The sequence below is a fragment of the Phascolarctos cinereus genome, unplaced genomic scaffold (assembly GCF_003287225.1).
Source record: "Phascolarctos cinereus isolate Bilbo 61053 unplaced genomic scaffold, phaCin_HiC Scaffold_2;HRSCAF=192, whole genome shotgun sequence".
NCBI classification, from domain to species: domain Eukaryota; kingdom Metazoa; phylum Chordata; class Mammalia; order Diprotodontia; family Phascolarctidae; genus Phascolarctos; species Phascolarctos cinereus.
Genome location: NW_027555625.1, coordinates 127384932 through 127411100, shown reverse-complemented (window position 1 = coordinate 127411100; position 26169 = coordinate 127384932). Strand labels below are relative to the sequence as shown.

The 26169-nt window shown below is 38.2% G+C and overlaps 1 protein-coding gene across 1 annotated transcript in view; it reads right to left on the bottom strand.

Moving 5' to 3' along the window:
- The window catches only part of UNC5D (unc-5 netrin receptor D), a 366754-nt gene that overhangs the window by 295020 nt on the left and 45565 nt on the right, over window positions 1-26169 (bottom strand). Inside the window, 1 exon segment of the mRNA XM_078149141.1 lies at window positions 9976-10079. Coding sequence (XP_078005267.1) covers window positions 9976-10079 — 104 coding nt within the window.

The window sequence follows — 26169 nt, the reverse complement described above, 5'->3', positions numbered from 1 at the left end:
TTGCCCAAAGTCACACAGCTAATAAGTGTCAAGTGTCTGGTTTGAGACCAGATTTGAACTCAGGTCCTCTGGATTCCAGGCCAGGTGCTCTATCCACTGCGCCACCTAGCTGCCCCATACTCTCTAGCTTGTTAAATATTTCAATGCTGCATTTAGGTCCTTACTATAAGTAGTGTTTCCTTTAGGCTACAACAGTACCAATCCCTCCAACTGAGGTTCAGGTAGTATGGTCCTCTTCTCTTTGTCATTCTGGTAGCTTTCCTCTAGATACACTCCAGTTTATTAATGCGCCTTCCTAAAATGCAGTGTCTGGAATAGAAAACGATAGCCCAGATGTACTCTGATCAGGGCTAAGGACAATGGGATGATAACCTCCCTTGTTCTGTGCACTATATTTTTATTAAATGTAGTAGAAAAGGGCAATTTCTGGATAAACTTAATGAAGGCAAAGAAGCTATTTTTCTGTCCTGTGTCTCCACACACAGTTTAGCGGCAATAAACAGTCTTTATATCCTGAATTACGCAGAAGTAAAAACAGTCTGGGAGGCCTACAAATAAGGAACTGCAGTACTGTAATTCAGCAGTAATGTTACACCAGCATGAATCAAGCATTCCCAATCCTGCTGAGACAGCACTCGTTTTAATGTTGCTTTGAAACACACCATACTATCCTGATTCATTTAGCAGCAAATGTGGGCTGCCTTTGTCAGTTGGGACTCCCCCCTCCCTCCAAACAGAGATGAACAAACCTATTCTTTCAAAACCCTGATGCAATTTCAAGATTCTAATTGCCTTACATCCTATCAGCTTGCTTAGAAAACAACACTTTGAATCATGCTTGTTGCTTTTACTTAACTGTGGGTAGTATGAAAGTGCAGTAAAACTGTGGGGGATCCATGCATCACCCACTCATCTCCCGGAATGTATCCATCTTGGCTTTGCAGGTTAGTGAAGAGACATGCAGAGCAAGCACCTGCCCTAGGTACCACACAAATACAACCAGGTGGGATGGTGCAATTTTGCTTTACTTCTTCAGTTTTCTTTTCTTCTTCTTCTTCCCTTGCCTTTCCCCTTCCACGTAAGTTCACACACATACACTCTCACTCACACACACACACACACACACACACACACAACTTTGATGGAGGCATTTCTAGGTAAGCTCAGCCACCCTTCTCATCCTGTGATGCCCTGAAACATCTGAACATCTCCCCTGGGTAAAGGACATTAGCAGACCTGTTCTAGTAGAAGGTTGTGGAGTTTGGAAGGTGTATGTCTCAGCAGTGCCATTGCTGTACAGGATTAGATACATGCTGTCTTAGCCTAGCAGCTGCATAGATAACATTACTTTCCAACCCAAATCCACTTGGTTGTATCAGCTAAGCTTCCAGAGAAAACATCCAACATTCTGAGCTGAACATCTGATAATCCCCTGCTGTGGTGAATTTTTGATTTAAATATAACTGAGTCTCTCTTGGCTCTGGCTTAGCAGAGTTGGAACTCTCCTTTTAATTGTTGCTTCAGTATTGGCTTGGAGATTTGGCTGCCTATCCTCCCAATAGATTCTCCCTATAGATGTGTTTATTAATTGTGTGCAATAGAAATCATTTTGGCTGGCCTTCCAACACAATGGACTTTGCTAGTTGGAAATAATGGTTGAAAGCTCTATTTCTATGGAGAGAGAATGCCTGACTCTTAAGGCAATACTATTGTACTATTGAGGAATCAACTATCAGTGACCAGTGGGAGGTTTAGAGTGGTGATTCTTGAACTTGGCATTCAAAGCCCTCCATAGTGTGGTGCCAAATTGCTTGTCCAACCTCACCTCATGCTACTCTTTCTTGTATTCTATAATCCAGCCTGGGCATTTCTCTGTCCCTTATTTATTTCTTGTAATTTTTCTGCCCTCTTCCATTTCTTCTATGAACCTTTGTTCATGCCATCCCTTATGCCCAGACAGAATTCCTCTCATCTTTTCCTTCTATCAAAGCCCATCTCAGATTCCATTCTCAATGACTTCTTACTTCTATTCAAGATAAAAATGGTTCCTTCCTCCTGAAATTTCTCACATTGCTTTGCCTCTTTTGAACTTATTTCACTTACTCTCTCATGTGTTGTTTGGTTGTTTATTTATCCTTCCCCCGTGAGACTGTAAGCCACCTGAGAGGAGCACACACTGATTAACCAATACCATTGCTAAGAGATAATGAAGCATATCTACTTCCCTCTTTTCTCTTCCACTATCAACTCATTTTGTCTTACAGCTCTAACCCCTACAATACCTCTTCCTTCTGTCCCCTTCTTTTAACTCACACAATTATAAAATGCTAGTTCAGCCCTTCATTGGCTCTGGCCCAGAATATTGTAATAGTCTTTTGACTGATCTGCTACTTGCTTCCAGTCTCTTCCCATCCTGATTCATCTGTCCCACAGCTGCCAACCTGAAAACATAAGGGTGACCATTTCTCTCTCTGTCTCTCTCTCTCTGTCTGTCTCTCTCTCTCTCTCTGTCTCTGTCTGTCTCTTTCTCTGTCTCTGTCTCTCTCTCAAACACACACACACACAAGTATGCATATACCAGAAGAAACTTCAGTGAGTGGCTTCCACTTGCCTTCAGGATCGATAAACAAGCGCTTGTTAAGCACTACATTCCAGGTCCTGCTCAAGGAGCTGAGGATATCAGTGTAAAGAATGGAACACTTCTTACTCACAATGAACTTTTATTCCAAGGGTAGAGACGAGCATATTGAAGCATACATTCAGCATACATATAAAGTGAATAAACACAAACATATACAAAGTAGTAAAATACAAGATAGTTTAGGAGGGATGTAACTATCATTTTGGATGAGTGGATCAGGAAAGGCTTCATGTAGAAGGTAGAGACTCTATGAGGAGAAGGTAAGAAGAGAATGCATTGCAGGACATTCTGGGACAACCATTGCAAAGGCTTAGAGACATGTCATGTGTGAGGAATAGAAAGAAAGTCAATTTGACTAGACTTTTTGTTATTGTTGTTGTTGTTTCAGTAGTGTCTGACTCTCCATGACCCCATTTGGGGTTTTCTTGGCAAAAATACTCCAAGTCACTTTACAGATGAGGAAACTGAGGCAAACAGGATTAAGTGACTTGCCCAGGGTCACACAGCTGGAAGGTTCTAATGCTTTATTTGAACTCAGGTACTCTTGATTCCAGGGCCAGCTGTCCATCCAATGTGCCACCTAGTTGCCCCTTGGCTAGATTACAAAGTGCAAAAGTAGAGACTGTGGTGTGGGGGCCGAGCCAAGATGATGAAGTAAAAGCAATGGCGTGCTTGAGCTCTCCCCCAAGCCCCTCTAAATACCTGTAAAAAATGGCTCTAAACAGATTCTAGAGCAGCAGAGCCCACAAAAAGACAGAGTGAAACAAATTTCAGCCCAAGACAAGCTGGATAGTTGATTGGAAAGGTTATTGTGCCAGGCCAAGAGAGGAGTATAGTTCAGCATGGGCCTTGTAGGCAAAAAACAGGTCTCAGCAAGCCCGGAGGATGCCTTGGATGATTGAATCAAGGGGAGCTGTGGCAGTTTCCAGACTTCTCAACCCATGAATGCCAAAGACAACTTAGAAGGTCAGTAGGAAAAATCTATCAGACCATGATGAGAAAGGAGCTTGGTCTGCCCCCATCCTGCTGCAGCCCCGGACTGGCAACTCTTTTCAGAGCTCTTGGCCCTTAGACAGAGTAGAAATTGAGTGGCTGATCAGAGGGGGATTGTAGGGTTCTCTTTGCTGGTGCTAAGGAAGGATTCTCTTGCTTTGCTGTGCTTGGATCTGGGTCACAGTTCTGGTTGGTGATCCTGAGGCGAGGAGGAGTGCTGGGATGGTAGAGCTTGTAGTGGCAATGGAGAAAAACCCTCCTCACAGTTTCAAGGCAGAAAAGAGTGCTTGTGGTCACTCATACACCAGAGCAGAGGCCAGGAAAGGAGAAACCACCTTACCCTTGATCATGCCACCTTGGAAGAACTAAAAAATCACAGGTCCCTTGAAGTCTCTGAAAACAGCTGTGCAAAGCCCCTGAAGCTTGGAATAGTACATCCTCCACACTGGAAGAAGACCCCAACATTAACAAAGAGTCTAAAACTTAATTGGCTTGGATCATGAACAAAGAGATCAAAAAATGTCAGACCATAGACTCTTACTTTGGTGACAAAGAAGATCAAAACATACAACCAGCAGAAGACAGCAAAGTCGAAGTTCCTACATCTAAAGCCTTCAAGAAAAAAAAATGAATTGGAATATGAATGGGTCCCAGGCCATGGAAGAGCTCAAAAAGGATTGAGAGGCAAGTAAGAGAAGTAAAAGAAAAACTGGGAAGAAAAATGAGAATGATGCAAGAAAATCATGAAAGCCAAGTCGACAGCTTGTTAATGAGAACCAAAGAATACTGAATAAAATAACACCTTAAAAATAGCCTAACCCAAATGGCAAAAGAGGTCCAAAAAGCCAAGGAGGAGAAGAACACCTTAAAAAACAGAATTGGCCAAATGGGAAAGGAAGTCCAAAAGCTCACTGAAGAAAATACTTCCTTAAAAATTAGAATGGAGCAAATGGAAGCTAATGACTTCATAAAAAGTCAAGAAATTATAAAGCAAAACCAAAAGAATGAAAAAATAGAAGACAATGTGAAATATCTCATTGGAAAAAAAACAACTGACCAGGAAAATAGGCCCAATTTAAAAATTATTGGATGATCTGAAAGCCAATACAAAATAAAAAGAGACTAGACCTCATCTTTCAAGAAATTATCAAGGAAAACTGTCCGAACATTCTAGAACCAGAGGGTAAAATAGAAATGGAAAGAATCCACCGATCACCTCCTGAAAGAGATCCCCAAAGGAAAAGTCCTAGCAATATTATAGCCAAATTCCAGAGTTCCCAGGTTAATGTGAAAATATTGCTAGCAGCCAGAATGAAACAATTCAAATATTGTGGAAACACAATCAGGATAACACAAGATTTAGCAGCTTCTACATTAAGGGACTGGAAGGCTTAGAACATAATATTCCCAAGGTCAAAGGAGATAGGATTACAATCAAAAATCACCTACCCAGCAAAACTGAGTATAATCATTCAGAAAAAAAAAAAAGGATATTCAGTGAAATAGAGGACTTTCAAGTATTCTTGATGAAAAAACCAGAGCTGAATAGAAGATTTGACTTTCAAAGACAAGACTCAAGAGAAGCATGAAAAGGTAAACAGGAAAGAGAAATCATAAGGGACTTATTAAAGTTGAACTTTTTACAATCCTTCATGGAAAGATGACATTTGTAAGTCATGATGCCTTTGTCAGTATTAGGGTAGTTGGATGGGAAGTATATATATATATATATAATATATAGTATATGTATATATATATATATATGTATATGTATATGTATATGTATATATATATATATATACACACACACACATATATACATATGTATACATATGTATATGTATGTGTATGTGTATATGTATGTGTATATGTGTGTGTATATATGTACAGGTATAGGTATATATGTATACATATATGTATATGCATATATGTATACATATGTATATGTATAGATAGATACATACATACATGGAGGGCACAGGATGAGTTGGAAATGAAGGGGTGACACTTAAAAATAAAATAAGGCATGAGAGAGGATTATACTGGGAGAAGGAGAAAGCGAGAGGTAGAATGTGGTAATTAATCTCATATAAAATGGAGAAGAAAAAGCTTTTACAGTGGAAGGGAAGTGGGGGAAGGTGAGAAGGAATGAGTGAATCTTATTCTCATCAGATTTGGCTTAAGGACGGAATATCATACACACTCAATTGGGTATGGAAATCTATCTTACCATTATAGGGAAATAGGGAGGAATGGGATAAGAGAAAGGGGCGGGGTAATAGAAGGGAGGGCAGATTAGCAGAAGGGGTATTCAGAATGCACACCATCTTGCAGGGGGAGGAGGGCCAAAATGAGGAAAAAATTGGGCACTCAAAATCTTGTGGAAGTGAATGTTGAAAACTAAAAATAAATAAATTAAAAGTACAGACTGCTAAAATAATGAAGTACAGCACTCTGGTATAATTCCTAAGCCCTATCACCAAAAAGTCTCAAAGTGAGACTGACCATGAAAGTCCTGAAGCAGGGACCGGTGAAGGCTAGAGCGCTATGGTGTCTCACCAATTCTTCCCTGCCCCTAATATAACCAATAAGGAGAAATTCTCATATTAATGGGCTTTGGGATGGGGATTACACTGAATAATATGCGTCCTACTGATTGTTTTGACATGATTTTTCATGACTTTCCTTCATACATTACGTATTCCAAACAAACTGGCCATTTTTAGTCATTTCATCTTCATTCTCCAATGCTTTTGCTCATATCTAGAATTCTACCTCTACTTTTTTTTATAATCCCTAGCACCTTTCAATACTCAGTTGAGGTGCCACTTCTCCCTATACAAAGTTTGTATACACATACACACAGATATATCTTTATATCTATATACTTCTATCTATCTACATTTTTAGATAATGCCCCCTCAAGTAATTACTCCTCATTTATTGTGATGATGTTTTATGCGAACTTATTGGGGTTTATACTATATTCCCTCAGTAAATTACATGGCATCTGAGGGCAGGTCATGTTTCCTTTGTGTCTTTGTATACCCTGCTCCTAGAACACAGCCTATCATGTAGTAAGCTAAAATTATTTTCCTATTGATCCGTTGTTTCTTTTTCTAATATTTACTTTTGGACTCATCATACTCCTCATCTGAATTGTATATTTAAGATTTATTTAACATGGCTAACCATGTCATATCTTTGCTCAAAATCCTTCAATGACTCTCTAGTGCAGTGAGGATAAAAGACAAACTCCTTATCTTGGCATTTAAGGCCCTCCACAATCTCACTCCCATCTATCTTTTAAGCCCAATTTCATATTACTCTCCTTCAATAACTTTATAGGGCAGGCGAATTGGCCTACATGCTATTCCCCAAATTCGGTTTTCCCTCCTCCGATTCAATGTCTTTCTTTTCTATGCTTAGAATGTCACCTTTCATCATCTATTTTTCCTTGAATCGTTAGTTTCCCTCAAGAGATCAGGTAAAGATTTCAACATGAAGCCTTCTCTGATTTCCCATGATGCTTTTTGTATATATCTCCACCTCCCCCCAGCAGAATGTAAGCTTCTTTGGGGAGGAACTGCTTTGTCTGACCTTTGTAATCTCAGTGCCTTCCGCATAATAGGCATTTTATTAAGGTCTGTCAAATTGAAGAGAATTGTGGGAAGAAGTATTCATGTTGATAACATTATGGCTCTATTTAAGATTGTAGATTATAGAGATGAATAGTAGGGAATAATATGGCAGCTAATCTACAGTATAGTATTTCAGAATCACATAGCATCATGAGATTTGTAGCTGCAAGAGACACCAGTAAGCAAGTATAACAGGTAGGTGGTTTAGTCATTAGAATATTAGACTTCGAGTCAGTAAGTCCTGAGTTCAAACTCTGACTCAGGCACTTTCTGGCTTTGTGATGCTGGCCAAGAAAGTTAAGCTTGGTCAACCTGCTTTCTCATCTGTGAAATGGGAGCCTTGAGAGTATCTACCTCTAAGAGTTGTTGTGAGGACAAGATGAGATAATATGTATGGTGCTTTGTACCTTAACCCTTAAAGCACTATCAGGGGTGTGGAACCTGTGAACTTGAGGCCACATATAGCCCTCTAGGTCCTCGAGTGAGACCCTTTGACTTCACAGAAAGTTTGGATTCAGCCAAAGGGACACACTTGAGGACCTAGAGGAGCACAAGTGGCCTAGAGGCCACAGATTTCCCACCCTTAATAAATGCTGCCTATTGATCAACCTCTTTACTTTGCAGATTAGGTAATTGAAACCCACAATGTTGACTTGACTTGCCAGAAGCAGAACTGGGGTACCTTTGAAGGGAAGGGTACAAACATTCATTATATGTTTACTGTGTGTAACGTCCTGTGTTAAGAGCTTTACAAATATCTTGCTAGATCTTCAAAACAATCCTGTGAGGCAGATGCTATTATTATCCTTATTTTGACAGTTGAAGAAGCAGAGACAAGCATAGATTAAATGACTTGTCCAGAGTTACAAGGCTAGTAAGTGTCTGAGACCAAATTAGAACTCGGTTCTTCTTACCTGTAGGCCTTCTGCTCGATTCTCTGTGCTACCTAGCTTCCCCATGTTCCAGAAACTCCATGTCTAGTGCTCTCTCTACTAAATTGGGTGCTTCTCCTATACCCATCATAAAAGAAAGGTGTATATGTACTTCTCCATCCAACACACTACTGGTTTTCAACTAACCTAGGAAGGAATGCCATATTCATATAAGATCAAGGGCAAAGATTAGTCATTTGCAACTGTATTTCTTTAAAAAAATATGGAATAAGCCTTCCTCCATTTGTTTTAAATTTCATATCACATACATATAACGTTCAATTTCATTTATTTCCCATTTGCTTCATTTCTATGAGTTCCCTGGGCTTTAGATGATGTCTGCCCCAGCAGGCTCTCAGTTTAAATATGCATATATATGTTTTCTCCTTTTGCAACTTCCTCATTTTCTTCCTTTGCCCTTTCAATTGCAAGATACCACAGCAATACAAGCAGAGAGCAATGAACAGCTTCTGTTTGCTACTAATCTTTTCTCTCTGTTTATTTAGAATTAAATAACAGTCTTGTAGACAACTTCTTCGCTTACAATATTAAAGGAATATAACTTGTCTGGATAACACTATACTTGGACCTACATACTAAAACCAATTGCAACTCTGCTAGGTAACTATAACCAATCTCTTACTCTTTGGATAATCATAGCATTCCCTATACCACAGTAACCTCTGAACTGTTGATTTAAAGATCTAAAGCGTCACTATGGTAATAATTACCCAACTGTATGTTAACTTACACACAGCCATTTATGCTAAACCACTGAGAACTTTATATAATTCTCTCATCTGGCTTAAATGACTACTCGTTGAAGGTGGTAGTGCAAGTATTAATATTACCGTGTTTCAGATAAGAAAAATGACAATCAGACAGTTGAATGACTTGGCCAAGGTCCCAGTATTATATTATTAGCACTGATTATATCCCTGCAGTGTAATGGAGGATCATCATCATCATAGAAACAACAACAACAACAATGAGTATTTGTATAGTGCTTTAAGGTTTGCAAAGTGCTTTAAAATACCTCATTTGATCTTCATGACAGTCTTGGGATGTATGTGTTACTTAAGATACATATAAAAGCTGGGGAAACTGAGGCTAGAAGAAGTTAGATGACATGGCCAGGGTCACACAGCTAGTAAGTATCTGAGGTCAAATTTGAACTCAGAACTTCTGGATGCCAGGACTAGCACACTATCCACTGAGCCATCTAGCTGCCTCATATAAGAACATTTAAGAAATGTCATTGCCTTCAATAACACTGCATTTCAAATTCTCTGCTCCATAGGAAAGGAAGCAGGTTAGTTAGATGGTAACATAATACCACCATGGAAATCAGAAATGGCTTCTCCAGCTCCTTTATGGACACAAATAAGCCAGTCTTCTTATATGATTTTTCCTATCCTTGATACCTTTTAGATAATGATTGTAAACCGACAGCTTGTATGAACTGAAAAAAAAGACAGTAATGCCTCCTTCTTTTGAAGTTACTTAGCTAGTTAGATCCTGAAAGCAAAGTTATAGAACCAATACTCAGACTCTTCAAGTGTAGGATTTTGTGGCGAGGCAATAGGTATGACACATTAAAGGCAAACATTCTTTTTCTAATTTTTCTTATTTCTCATATCTGAGTATTTATTCAGTATCTAGAATATTTAGTTCCCCATGACACATACACCTGTAATTAATCAACTGATCTCACCCACTGGGCTCAGGCAGATCTGAAGACATGAGTCAAGTCCAAGATGCATCTTACCTCTGCAGCAGGGACACCCTCTGGTGGGCGACAATGCAGGACAATCATCCCTTCAATAGGCACCTCCCTTCCCTGGGGATCTTGCTCGAAATTTTTCCGTAAATCTGCAAAGAGTCCAGCAAACTGGTCAGATATCTCAGAAGTCAACCTTGTATACATTTGCTCAAAATACAATAAAACAAAATACAGAATTGCTTCAAATATTATGAGTTAGTTTTTAATCCCTGCCTCCCTCTTTCCAGCTCCTTCAACTTTTCATGAGAATTAAAAAAAAAAAAGCCACTGGCAAAGAAAAACTAAGATTTCATTGGTCCATAAGTTTATGCTAGTATTATCTATAAAACATATAACATAACACTTGTCGTAATGAATCCATGGGAAATACGCAACTACAACAAGTTTTTAGAAAAAAATTAATATATTTTATTATTATTATTAGCTAAAGAATACATTATTAATCTGTAATTTATGCTGTTCTCTCAGGCCTCTAGAGGCTTTAGAAAATGGTAATAGAGTGAGATTACCTATTAGCCTTTTATTTGTAACCAGGGAGAAGGGGAGGCATTCAATGACAAAAACAACAACAAAAATCTATAACCTATCCAACCAAACATACAATTAAAAAATACAGTGCCATCCAGTCCAAAAGAAATGCTCTGCACTGGTGTGGTGCCGGTCACTTGGGGCTCAAGGCACTTTACAAACAAGTTGCGCCATTAGCCTTTGACGCATGGAGGACTGGAGCATGGTGAGGTTAATTGGCTTGCCGCTGGTCTCAGAGAGTGTCAGTGCCAGCTCTGGGAACAAAACCTGAGATTCTTGATTTCCAATCTCTGATTGCTAACCAGCAGAGTCCTCCTGTTTTGGCAAAGAGTACACACACATACACACTCTTTTTCTTCAGAAGCCTTGTTGGCGTGGCTACCACGTCATCATGTACTATATTATTTTGAAAGGGGTTTTGGCCTTTTCTTCTATTGAGAGACCAGAAGAACATTTTGCTAATTTCATAGCACATTTACAATTCTAGCTGTCACCAAACTATATGGAATACTGAAGTCCAGGAAGATTATTTACATTGCTTTCCCAAGTAAAATATGTTACTTTTTTTCTCCCTACTTTCTCTCTAATGATGCATTTTTTTGCTTGAACTGAGTATTTCAAATTAAAAACTGTGGATTTATTAATTTGTTTCTTCGTTGTTTAATAACATGACAGAAGATCCCTGGAAAGGAGCAGAGACCTTACACGTTACTTTAAAAAAAATAAATTTTATAGATTCATTAAACTCGATTTTAGCAAATCAAAAATTCAGAGGGGGATTTTTTTTTTCAGTACAGCAATCTATGTGTTCTCCTTCAGATTTTTTCTTCTTCTTCATGTTTCTTTCTCACACGGGTAAGCAATGTCCTTTTTTAGAGCAATATTTATGAAGTTATTCATTAGTTCATGTGATATAAAAGATCACCAAAAGACTGATATTACTAGCACACAGGTGATGAGATCCATCTTCTCATTTTCTCCCTTTTCTTTTGAATTCCAAAGAACAGCATTCTGCTATTCAGGGATCTATAAATTGCCACAGTCCTTTAAACTTATGATTCAGTTACCAGCTTGCAGTGCAGCAGAAGGCCACACAGAGACTGATGTAATAATAGGGACTGTGAGTGAGCACTTGTACGAAATACTCAGCTTTTTCTGCACACATCAGATGTGGAAATTCTCACCTGCTATTCCCCTGGGGGTATCTTACTGAAGTAAAAAAGCCATGCTCTAGATTACACTAATGGGTTATTCATCAGAAAGGGACAAACAAGGATCTACTGGAAAGTGATAGTTGCTCTTATCCATGAGGTGGTAGAGAGTCTGCTAATGGAAAGTTATTTATTTGAACTGACTGTTCCATCTCCCAAGGGAAATCTCATTCAACACTATTAACATGGTCACTCTGGATAATATTGAAGTACTTTTGGCCCAACACAGGAAACCAATGGTTAGAATCACCATTCCCATACGTTCAGCCTGGAGTAAGGCAACGGAGCCCAGTCGTAATGCTAGATTATTTCAAAACTTGATGTCTTACTTGGACTCCCCATACCATAGCAAACTAAATAGGAAGCCATGGAAGAAAAAAAAAAGATTTCATCTGAATTATCATATGCTAACTTCCAAACTTACCATGTCTTATACAAAATTAAATAAAAAGGGCCTGTCAAAAACTTCAGGGAGTCCTACAACTATCTATTGTGTTCCTAGACATAGTAAAAGTTATCATGAATGCATTCTCATTAACCTCATTTATATAACACTCAATTTTATAAAACATTAAAAAAACCATTTCTTTTTTTTGGAGGGAGAGGAAATAGGTACCAGACTTATGATTCTAATAGCGTAGGAAACTTAGCATCATAAATTGGAAGAGCCACTCTTCTGAAACTTACAATCTTAGAAAGATGCCTGAGGGCATTTGGGAAGATAAGTGACTTATCCTTGGCCTCCAGACTCTAAGGTTTGTCCTCCATTCCTTATACTAACTCTTTCAAATAATATCCAAGATAATTGGAAAGTGGAACAACGACCCCTTAATGCCCACCTCCATAAGGGATTGAGAAGAGCTGCTTTTTTTGTTTAGAATGTCAAAACCTCTCTTTTTGTCTCTTTCTCACTCCTGTTACACCCACATCTGATTTCCTTGAGTAGCTCTTCATAGTGAGGAAAAGATGGAATAAAATGGACCCCCTACAGCTGAGGACATGGTAAAGCAAGGGACTTCAATAAAATATAAATCACATAATCAATACTTGGAGAAATCAGTAGTGGCTAATAAGTAGAAACTTTGAGGCCATGTCAGGTCAGAACATGGGGCAGCAGACTCCTCTTTCTAAAGCTGTTTGGCCTAGTTCATTTTCCTTTCATGGTACTATGTTAGAAAAATCATTGTAGCACAAAAAAAATCAATAAAAATTCAATTCAGAATAATAGTCCTTTGCTGCTCAGCAACACCAGGGAGTTATCAGCTCATTCAATGCTATGGGAGTTAATGCAATGATATAAAAATAATTTACTCATTCAAACCAAATCAGCCAATGAAAAATTATAGTCATTTTTTATAGTCAAAGTTAGAGTCATTTGTTAAGACTGCAGGGAGATGACACAAGTTCCTATGAGTTGTTGAAGCACATTGGCATTGAAATCATCAGTTGAATTTGTCCATCTCATTTTTGCCTCACAGACCAACAAAATTACATTTCCCTTAATGAAAAGAGATTTGAAGATTAGCTAAATTAGATCATGTTAAAGTAATATGTAGAAGTCTTCAAAATACAGAGGAAATTATTTCAATAAAATTGGTGTTAGTATTTACAAGTTGTAATGAATTGCCGAGTGGAAGCTAGCTGGCACTATAGATAGAGTTCCATGCCTGGAGTTGGGAAGATGCATAACTTCATGTGTTCAAATCTGGCCTTAGAAATTTACTAGCTATGTGACCCTAGGCAAGTCACTTAACCTTTTTTGGCCTCAGTTTCCCTATCTGTCAAATGAGCTGAAGAAGGAAATGGCAAATCCCTCCAGTATCTTTGCTGAGAAAACCCAAATGGGGTCATGAAGATTTGGACACAACTGAAATGAGTGAACAACAATGAATTGCTAAGCTACAATAACCATGTTGAGACAACAGGGTGACATAGAAAATGCTGGATTTGGGATTACATGGCCTAGGTTCAGTTTTCAGCTCTGTTCCTATGTGTGTGACCTTGGGCACAACCTCTTGGCTCTTTTCTTCATTTGTACAATGAAGGAGTTAGATTATATGATGTGTTTGCAGCAATACCTAAGGCCATAGCCCACGTACACTAAGCTAGCTGTTCCTTAAAAGATGCTGAAAAATCCTTGACTCATCACTGGCCCAAGGCTTGAATCACTGACATAGTTTTCTGGTATCCTTAGTAAAAAACAGAAAAGAAAACTAAAAACAAAACCTGACACAGAGGCAAGGAAGCTGCACTCCAACAATGATGTATCCCTGCCAAATAATGTTTCCAGTGCAATGGCTAAATGAACTTCTTTTTGTTTCTCATTATAAGTGGTCTCCAGTTATCTCATTCTGTTCCCATCTTCAACATCATGGCCCAAGTCAGATTTGGCCTACAAAAAATGAATTCAAAATTCCCTTCTGGTTCTAAATGTATAATCTTCAGCCTCTATAACTGGCCTTATCAATGCTCTAAAAAGGTGCCAAGGAAGGGACTCAAAATTTCTCTCCATATGAGCATTGATTGAAGAAATGGAGGACATTCAGCATTAAGCAAAGATTCATAATAAAAATTGAGAAAAGTTAGGTGGCAGATTGAATAGAGTGTTAGATTTTGAGTAAAGAATACCTGCATTTGAATCCCACCTCAGATACTTAGCACCTATCAGTCTCAGTTATTTTTTTATTTGTAAAATTGGAAAATAATAGCTACCTTGCCAAGTTGTGAGAATCAAATGATATTGTACACACATACACATATGCATATATGTGTATATATACATATACACACATATGAGTTCGTATATATGTATACCACAATACACATATACATATATATGTATGTATACCACTTTGCAAACCTTAAAGTGCTATACAAATGTTGGCTATTATTTTTATTAAAATATCTTCATCTTCAAATATCTGAAGGGTTTTAATATGGAAATTAGATTAGCCTTATTTCATGAGATTTTGAAAAGAAGACCTTTGGTCAAATGATTAATGCATCAAAATTATAGGGTAGGTAGAGTTTTTCTTCATACGAGGAAGGACATTTGTGAGATTTTAAGCTGACTAAAAATGGAAAGGGATGTTTTCATGGAACTGGAAGTGTTTAAATAAAGACTAGATGATCGACTCACCTCCCTCTCAAGAATTTTTCAAGAGGCATTGGACTATTGGGCAAAGGGTTATTATAGATTACGCTCACAGTTCTTTTCATTTTAGTTTTCATTTCTAATTGTTAATTTAGTGTAATACACACACATATATACACACTTGTGTATGTATATGTGTTTGCATGTATGTATTGGATTTCTTCACTAAGTCCTGCTCTTATGTCTCTCTGGTGCACAGAGGTAGGGCTGAATTCCCAAAGGCTATCTATATAACCCAAGCTAAGGGTTGTATCCTAGGAAGGTTTTAAATACAGGCCCAGCAGTGGGATATAATCTAAAGACCTGTGCAACTTTATGTGGAGAAGCTCAGATCAAGGTAGTTAACCAGCAGGTGACTAATTTTTCACCTCAGTAACTTCTGAAGCTGTGTGCTAAGGCGAGTGGTTGTGGGAGTGGGGAGGGAGAATTGCAATCTATGTCAATGAAAGAATCATGCACATCAGTGAAATTACATATCTTCTGAAGTATAGAGGTATATGGAAATATTTTCCAGGTAATAAATTATCCAAAAAAGTGGTTTTTTTTTAAATATTAGTTTCCATATACTGAAGTACTCAAAATTTCAGCAAAACAACATCTCCAAAAAGACCATAACAATGCATGACAATTTATTTAGGAACCTCTTGTCCTCTTCTGCGTAATTCATTCTATAAAGTAAAAAAAAAAATTGGAAAACAGTCTGAAATTTTACAGTCTGATTCCATCCCTTTCCCTATATGGTTGTCTACTTCTTGCCTTACTACCACCCATCCTCCCAAAGCAAATACTCTGCTCCTTGGTGAAGAATTATTGTTCTGGTCATTTTCTTTCTGTATTTTTATTTTGTTTTGTTCTTTTAGGCTCTTGGTGCATAAATAACAAACTCATCACAAATGAAAGTATGATCCATGCAAGAAGTAGCAGTCATTTCCCATTTCAATGAGTACTTGATGTCATTTCTGAAATAAGTGAGACAGCACGGCACAGTTGATTCAGTGTTAGGATATGAGCTGGGGACTCCTACCTCTGACATTTACTAGTTATAAAACTGATCATAGGAAAGTCAGCCAATCTTTATAAGCTTATGATCCTCATATGTAATTGGGTCAACAAATACAGATATTACCCAATTTGCACAGTGGTTTGGAGGGCTAAATAAGTGAACACACACATAAAAGCATGTATCTATATACATGCATGTACATATATGTGTACAAATACGTGTTTGCAAACTTTAAGGTGCCAAGTACATATCTATTGTGTGTAGTATGGAACATGGCACCTAGGTGGTACAAGGTATAGAGAACTAACTTGTATAAGGAGGACCTCAGAATCCTATATTGAATACTTACTAGCTATCTGACCTTGCACAAGTAACTTCTCCTTTCTCAGCCTCAGGTTCCTCATCTGTAAAATGGTGATAATAATACCACCTGCCTCACAGGGTGGTTGTGAGAATCACCTGAAATAAAGGTAGTGACAGGCCTGGCGTCAGGAAGATTCATCTTTCTGAGTTAAAATCTGTCCCCACATACCCACTCTGTGTAACCCTAAGCATGTCACTTAACCCTGTTCGTCTCACTTTTCTCAACTTTAAAATGAGCTGGAGAAAGAAATGACAAACTATTCCAGTATATTTGCCCCAAAAAATCCCAATTGTGGTCACAAAGAATCAGACACAACTGAAAATAAGTGAAGGACCACAAATATAATGAAAGGGCTTTGCAAATCTTAAGCATGCTATTCCAGCATGATGTAGTAGTGGGAAGAACACAAGTCTCATGGCCAAAATTCCAGAGTTTAAGTCCTGGCTTTAATAATTATTAGCTATGTAGCCTTGATTAAGTTACTTCATTTATCCAAGGGTCAGTTTTCTCATCTGTAAAATGGAAATGATGATACTTACAATGTACAACTCATTGAGTTCTTGTGAGTAAATTAAATTATAAACTTTAAAGTATAATAAGAGCCATGTGAGCATCATTATTATCCCATTGCCATTTGCCAGGGTGAGCCAATAAAGACAAGGAAAGTGAAAGAGAACATTATGATTTTTTATCATCTCAGGCTTTAGTTTTCACCTGACCGTTTCTTTAATGTCTTGACTACTGATCCACGATACTTCCTTCTCCTGGCATCTTCAACCAGGCAGTCAATAATTCACCATGGTTCATAATGTCCACAAACACATGGAGGCCAGAGGAAGCTTCCTACAGAATGGAGCTATTTAAGGCCTCTGTGCTTTCCTTCCTATAACACAGTGACAAAAGCTTCTGGATTGATAACAAGGCTATTATTGAGGCAAGCTGGTATTGAGTGCATATCAATTTGTCACCACATTTCTGGAATTTTCACATGATTGTGGGGAGTGACAATATACTGAAATCAGTTATGAACAAAGGCAGAGATTTTGAGACAATGTTAACTTGGGGAAACCCCTTCTGTTTTCCTCTGTACTGTGAAAGCTCTCTACAGGTAATCAGAGCAAAAGAAACCTGCAAAGCATTTTATAAAAAGAATGACCTAAAAATGACCTTAGGTTTTTAGTACTAGTTGTCTCATTAGGATTCAGGGCTATGCTTTAAGATGGAAAGGGAAGAAGAAAAAAAAATAGAAGAGCTTAAAAAGGAAAAGCCAACACAGCAGCAAGAAGAAATAAAATACATTTTTTTTTTAAAGCAACACTGTTAGCTTTCTATTTCTCACCATCTCCTGGATCCCCTTCTAAGCCAGTGAGGCAAAGGGAACAATGTGCTAAGTAAAGGACTTTATGGGTGTGTCAACTGCCAAAAGAGACCACTAAAAATTCTGGCTTCCTTAGTCCCTGACTCCTATACTGTAAAGGGACCAAAAGTCTGTCAAAGACAAATTTAAACCACGCTTCTGTCAGATATGTACATATATGCATGTGTATATATATACACACTTACATATACAACATACATGTATGTATATACAATGCATATATATATGTGAACACATACACACACGTGTGTATACATAGCCATGTGCCCAGTGAATCCTGCTTTTGTTTGAAAAAGTTCCAATGATGACTACCTCATTGCCTCAAGCAAAATCAGATCATTCTTTGGTAGCTTTGGCTGTTAGAAAGTGATAGAAACCAATACTGAGTTTCCCTTTGTGTTAGAAAGTGATGTTGAGTTGAAATTTCCCTATGTAATTGTCATCTATTTGTCTTAGTTCTGTCCTTTGTGACAATAGAATATAAGCTCCTTGAGGACAGGTACCATTTTTACTTTGTGTCTGTGACCCTGTGTCAGAAGTGGCACTGCCATATGCTTGGAGATGGGGGCATTTTACCCCAGTCCACTCATCTCGGAGGTCATGAAAGTGGGGTATCTAGGACTGTTTGCAGAAAATTCTGGGAAGAAGAGAAGTTGGGTCAAGAATTAGAAAGTTCATAGTTCATCCTCTGTCTTGGCATCACAAAGACTTTCCAGAGTCAAGTACTTGTGCTGCTCTGCTTTACCCTATAAACACTTGGAGGGTTACTATTCAGAACTACCATTATACCCACTGTTTGAGCATTAGGTGAGATAGTTACCAAGTAGAGATCATTGTAGAGAGATGATTACTGAGAGCTCTGTGCATCCGCTTGCCTCTGAGTTATAAAGAATGGTACCCTGGTAACTGAGCAACTCTGTCCTTCCCATGAGAAGGTGAAGAGACTAAGCAGGAAAAGCCATTCCTGCTTCTACAGTCAGAAGCATATGGCATTGCTTAAGGTCATTTACTATGAATTGCATCTGTCTGGTTGTCCTTTAACACCTCTGCCCTTTATTAAGATGTTCTTTATTCATATATATATATATATATATATACATACACACATATAACCACATATATATATACATGTGTTTATGTGCATATATACATACATGTGTATCTATACATGTACATCTATGTACATATCCAAATATCTAAATATAATTATATGTAAATTACTGTTTATTAACCATTGTTTCATGTTTGATATTATTCATGGCAATGTCCTCATTTAGCAAAAGAATTCTGGGAAAAGAGGGAACACCTTCTTTCTCTAGTGCAAAGACTGAGGGAGCAACAAAGTACTAATTATGGATCAATAAACATGTATTAAGTGCCTACTTTGTCCCAGACCCTGCGCTAAGTGCTGGGGATACAAAAAAAAAAATCAAAAGACAGTCCCTTCCCTCCAGGAGATCACGATCTAATGGGACAGACAACAAACACATATATGCATGCATACATACGTACATCCATAATACATACATACATACATCCACATATACACACACACGTGTATGTATGTATATACACAGGATAAAGAGGAAATAATCAATCAGTAAACATTTATTATGTGCCAGGCTAAGTGTTGAGGATACAAAAAAAAAAGGCAAAAGACCATTCCTACTCTCAAGGAGCTAACATTCTAATGAGAGAGACAACAAAGACACACCCACCCACCCACCCACACACATATATATTAGATAGATAAAGATATATCTATGTATATATACAGATACAGAGGATAAAGAGAAACTAATTGCTCAATAAATCAACATTTATTAAGCACTTATTGTGTGCTAGGCACTGCGTTAAGTGTTGAGGATACAAAAACAAGCAAAAGACAGTGTCTGCCCTCAAGGAATTTACATTCTAATACAAAAGACAACAAATAAACACACATATATGAACAAGCTATATACATGATAAATAGGAAATCATTAGCAGAAGGAAGGTATTGGAACTAAGAGAGACTGTGAAAGTTTTACTGCAAAAAATAGGGGTGAAATTTCAAACCGGATCGGGCTAATCTGCTATAATATCTCTTAGTTGGCTGAAGGTGATACATAGAAGTATTATACAGAGAGGTATTCCCAGGTAACGTGAATCTAAGAAAGACTCTACTCCCCCCTATTTTGTGAACCTTTCAAGGACAAAAATAGGGAAAGTAGAGTAACGTCTTTCTAAAATCTTTCAGTGTTATATACCTGAGTTTCTCTCCTATATCTACCTTCCCTTTCAGCAGAAGCTTATTGGTGAATAAAGATGTCTATGGAGTAAGAGATTATTTCATTCCCTTACTTTGTACCTATATCTATGACAAATATTACAGGTAGTGACAATCTTCCTTGGAGACTTTTATTATTATTATTTTCTCACAAGTGGAAGCATTATTCTCCTATATGTGGTGGCTGCCCTCCAATTTATATTGCATTAATTTGCATTTCGAGCTGTTACTTCAGGGCCTAGCACGTAGTAGAGTGCCAGGGCAGGAGTCAGGAAGACTCTTCTTTCTGAGTTCAAATCTGGCCTCAGATACTTACTAGCTATGTGACCCTGGGCAAGTCACTTAACCCTGTGTGCCTCAGTTTCCTCATAAAGAATCTGACATGACTGAAAAATGACTAAACAACAAATACTTATTGTTCCAAGAACCATTTATTCCAGAAATGAAAAACAATTCACAAAACCAAAATAATCCCTGCTTTCATGAAGGTTAACTTATAATATGCAAAAACAACATGTACTTTTTTGGGGGAGGCCACTAGTAACTGGAGATGTGGAAATCAGGACAGACTTCCTGTTGAAGGTGGCTGTTGAGCTGAGCTTTTAAGGAAACTAAGGGATTACAAAAAGCAGAGATGAGGAGGGAGTGCATTTCAGGCATGAGTAATTGCTTGTGCAAAGGCCCAGAGGTAAGACCAATCATATGTAAATACAGATAAATCTTCCAAGTAACAGGCCTCCAAATGCTTTAAGGAAAGTATCCTGTCTCCACTGACTTTTCTTCTCCAGGCCGGAAATATCTAGTTTCTTCAAATGACCCTCATGTGGCATAATTTTCATCCTTACTATCTTAGTAAGGGCAAGTTTTGAAAATTTCATTCCTTAGTATGGCTGATGAAGACTTTAGGCCTTTATTATAACACACAGGACTTGACATCACAATGTATATACATACACACTATGATGATCAGAATGCTTTAGCATTAAATTGTGTCAATTTCTCCCTCTTCACAACAGCATGGACCGAACAGTTAGGAGCTGCGTAGTTGGTCTATCCTTAGTCACAGAATTTCAGGGTCTGAATGAATCTCAGAAATTATTAACCTAAACCCTATTTGCCCATGGATCTTCTCTACAAAATTCCTGACTAGTGTTCATCCTCCCTGTATTTCTTGAAGACCTCTAGTGATAAGGAACTCACTAACTCCTGAAGCAGTCCAACCAAACAGCCTCTGACATTCTCCATTGTTTCAACTGTTTGTCATCTGACCTGGCTTCTGTCCTTCATTTCAATTAAATTCAACTCAGTACAAGTCAACTCAAAAGTATTTTTTGAACGTTGGCAGAACAGAACAATGGTCCCTCTTGGGTTCTGCAACCTTCTCCTGTGGTAAAAGAAGTGTATGTATTTAGAAATGCAAAGATCAGTCTGCATGGTTACTTCCCGAGTGAACAAAAATTGTATAGAAATATGCAGGTGGAATTTGTAGGCTAGTATCTGTTCCATGATATGTTAGTGTTAGGAAAATTTGTTCCACCCTCTTCTTGTCCTTTGCCTTACTAAACTCTAGCTTGTAAAGAGCATCTGGACAGGGCAGGGAGGACAATGATAACTTGCCTTAGGCAACATATTTACTGGGACTTGTCCTCATGATCTATAGCTTGACTGTGAAGCCAGATGCTAAGTCAGCCACATGACTCCACTATGAAGCATCACCTGCAAAATGTCTTTTCCAGAAGATGCACCCTGCATGTGGAAGGACATTGTGCAGATGGAGGCAGCTCAATGGTGAAATTTCCTTTGTACTCCTCCATTGGCTGTCTTCTTCTTTAAACTTTCAAGGGAGTTATAAACCTGTTTTCTTGGGAAGGGAAGGAAATGCATAGCCTAATGCTATACTGTATTCTAACTTCAATGCTTTAATAGATTAGAGTCCACTGGGCCACAGACAGACTTCTTACCCAAAGAGCCCCAGAATACTCCCTGCCCATCCAGAGCTTACCTCCAAGTGATGCGAAGTAGAGCCCACCATATTAGTACAGTACTCCTTCCTTTAAAGGCCTCAGCCTGACAGTCATCCACCCAAATCCCACCAGGAACTCTGCTTTTCAATGGTCATGACCTGAGGTCCCTATATATCTCTGCTGTAAGGATGTGATTACTCACACTACCGCTTTGATAAGCAGAGAATCAATTATTAAAATCCTTCAGATTTGATGAAGGACCACCAGGTCTTACAATATTCCCTACCACAGGGAACCACTACACCTCTTCATTTGTCCTGCTGCTATATTCTCTAGCATGCTAGACACCTGTTATACCATTCAACCCTAAGGACTTATGGGCTCTGACTTCCAACTTGCTCTAGGACTTTTAAGATCATGGGGATGTCCCATCCATCTTGCTACTGAACTCTTTTTTTTTTTTTGTATTATTGTCCCTAAATAAAATGTGAGCCTTTTGAGAACAAAAACTGTCTCACTTTCATAATTGTATCCCTGATGCTTAGCATAGTACTTATCACACAATAAGTACTTTAAAAAATGCTTTTCAATTCCATTTCATTCTACTCAATTTTAATGATATGAGTTAAAGGTTAAAGAGTAAAATTAAAAAGGTTTTTTAACTTCTACAATTGCACATCACAGTATCTCAACATTTTTTTGATCTTCAAAACTTGTTAATTTATTATTCCCCCCCCCAACTCCAAAACACAAATCTTCCATAGACTAATAAAAAAGAGGCCTTATTCTGGTTCTTTTATTATCTATCCATCGGTCAATAAACATTTTCCTTTTCTTTTCTTTTTTTCTTTTCTGAGACTTGGTCTCCATATCTTGACCAGGTCGGATGTGTAACTGCCACATACAGGCCTGATTCCATTGCTGATCAACATGGAAATTTTCACCTGCTCTTTTACCAACCTGGATAGGTTTGTCCCTCTTTAGGCGTTCCTAGTGGCCTCTGGTTCCCTGGGGCTCACTATGGTTGTGCCACACCTAGTGTGAACACCCGATTGGCTTTCTCCTGATATAGCTCCAAACTCCTGAACTGGAGTGATCCACCAGCCTCAGTCTCCCCAGAAATAGTGATTACATTCATGTGCCAACCTGCTCAGCCTCAACAATAATTTCCTGAGTGTATTATATGTAGGTACTATGCTAACTGCTGGGCATATAAACAAAGGTTAAAACAAAGTTTCTGCATTCAGCGAGTTCACATTCTATTGAGAGAGAGGCAACATTTAACTAACTAGGTATATATAAAATTGACAGCAAGGTAGTGCATAAGATAGAGTGCTGGGCCTGAAGTCCCAAGTTCAAATGTGGTCTCAGACACTTACTAGCTCTGTGACCACGGGCAAGTCACTTAATCCTATTTACTTCAGTTTCCTCATATACAAAATGAGCTGGAGAAGGAAATGGCAAACCACTCCAGTATCTTTATTAAGAAAATGCCAAGGGGCAGCTAGGTGGCACAGTGGACAGAGCACCGGACCTGAAGTCAGGAGGACCTGAGTTCAAATCTGGCCTCAGACCAAACACTTGAAACTCACTAGCTCTGTGACCCTGGGCAAGTCACTTAACCTTAACTGCCTTAAAAAAAAAATCTCAAGTATGGTCATGACGAGTCAGACACGACTGAAATGACAACAATAAATATATAAAATCTACACGGAATAAATGGAAGGTAAGGTACTGAATTTGGGTGATAGGGTAAAGGCCTCTTAAAATATGTGGATTCTGATCTGGGTTCTGAAGGAAGCTGAGAGTTGTCAAAGGGAGGATGGAGAGCATGCCAGGTATGGGGAACAACCAGTAGAAAAGCACAGAGAGGAGATGGAGATGGAAAGTATGTAGGACAAATAGCAAATAGGTTAGTTTTGTTGGATTGTTGAATATATGGAATATAAGAAGACTAAAAATACAGCAAGGGGACCGATTATAAAGAACTTTAACTGCCATTGGACTTTATATTGATTCCTGAGATAATAGGGAGTTACTGGAGTTTACTGAATTGGTGAGGGGGAAAGAAAGACGTTATAGCTGTGCTTTAGGAAAATAATTTAGGTAGCTGAGTGAAGGATGGATTATAATAAGGAGAGACTTGAGGCAAGAAGATTAATTATAAGACTGTTTCAATAATCTAGTAGACTAATTATAAGACTATTTAATAGTCCAATAGAGAGGTAATAAAACCCTGAATTAGGTGGGTGGTTATATGAGTGGAAGAAAAGGAACATATATGAGTGATATTCTGAGATTATCTGAGTAATACTCATTCTCAGCGTATGACTGGCTCACTTCCTTTCTATACATAAAAGTCTTTGATAATATCTATTAAGCCACTTCCTGTACACCAAGTCATTTTTGCTTATATATGGCAGCTTGCATACACCCACCACACATCTTTTCATTTAAGTTGGATTTATTTATAATTTTACTTTGTCTGAGACTGTGGCCTTCCATGATTCATAGCCATAATACCATATTCTCCCTGAGAGAATACTGATGTTGTTTTTTTTTTCTTTCCCAACAGTTGGCAATCTGAGATCGTTGAAAGCACTGTTCTATTTCCCAAATACAGTCGTGCCCAATCTCTTCTTCCTACTTGCTTCCAGCATTACATGCCATCAGGTATTTTGGTTGCTGGCTGATGAAGGTAGGGAAGGAATTTTACAAACTAAAATGAGACTTGAACTGTATCTTTTCCCCCCTTTCCTCTGGTTTTTAAGCATAATTTCACGGGTTATTTTAGGGCTGTCTGAAGCATGCAACATATTTGAATTCCATAAAGTGAGACTCTTTCATGCTTCTACTCAGGATTTGTCACATTGCAGTGGCTTTTTACAAAATTGTTTTCCTTCCACATGCTATGTTGCAGGTAGAAAACGTGGGCTGTGTGACTATGTTCCTTTGTTTCCCCATAATGGGTGAGCAGAAAAAAGATAAGTGTCCGCAGAGAGTTGAAACACCTAAGGGTTAATGGAACAGGCTCAGTATTTTGCAGGCAGCTGAAGAAGCATCCAAGGTAGGGAAAGCTTGGGCAAAGTGGCCAAATGTTCACACACAGAAATAAACAACCACGAATAATTGAATATTTCAACTCTTGACAACCGTCCAGCAGCAGAAGTAACAGATGCAGCAGTGTGCTTGTCTAACTTTGGCTTGATTGAACCAAACAGACTTGTGAGGTCTTGTGGGAGTAATTCCCTACAGAGGGGTTTGTGCCAACTTTGTGAGGGTTTAGACTAAATCAACTCATTTATTTATTTATTTATTTATTCATTCATTTATTCAGTCATTTATTTATTTATTTATTTATTTATTTATTTATTTATTTATTCATTTATTTATTTATTTATTTATTTCCCCCTTAAAACAGATACAGAACCCACTCACATTTTTTTTTCCTGCAGTGTTGTCTCCAGTATTGTATTTCCCAGCCCCTGGCAGTTGGCCGGAGAGTCAACATTTCCCTGATGCCATGTGTAACTGTGATGGTGTAATGAAAATTCAAGGTGACAGAACGCTTTGGCTCTTAGGGTAAAACCTCTATTGGCTGCTGGTCACTCAGGTGGTGATTGGTGCATGACTGCATAATAGATGTGCTATCACTTTACCATGAGAGCAGTAGTGTACAGAGAGATTACTTAAGGGAACAGCCACTTTTTTTTTCCTGAGGTTAAAACAAAATAAAATAGGATCAATGGATGGAATTTGTAAAGAGTTAAATGTAGTCTCAATTTAAAGACGAACTTCCCACTAATTAGAACTAATTAGAGTTAAATATAGGTTCCCTTGGGAGGTGGTAATTTTTCTTTAACTGGAGTTCTTCAGGCAAAAGTGGGATGAGTTATTTTGGGATGTTGTGGAAGTGATTCTTTAAGACACAATTGAGCCAGGATGGTCATTGAGGTCCATTTCAACTCTGAAATTCTGTGATTCTGTAACTTTCCTCTGTGTTGTGTTGCTTATGTTCCAATTTTGTTTTAAATGTGATGATGATGATGATGATAGCTTCTATAGCACTTTTGGGTTTGCAAAGCTCTTTACAAATATTCTCATTTTATTCTCATAACAACCTTTGGAAGTATATCCTCATTTTACAAATGGTCAAACTGAGGCAAACAGAGGTTAAGTAACTTGCTCAGGGTCCCAGACAGTAAATACCTGAGGCTAAATTTGAATGTAGGTCTTCCTGACTTCAGGCCCAATACTTTATCCTCTCTGCCAACCAGCTACCTGAGTAAGAGAAGTGGAGGCTATTTT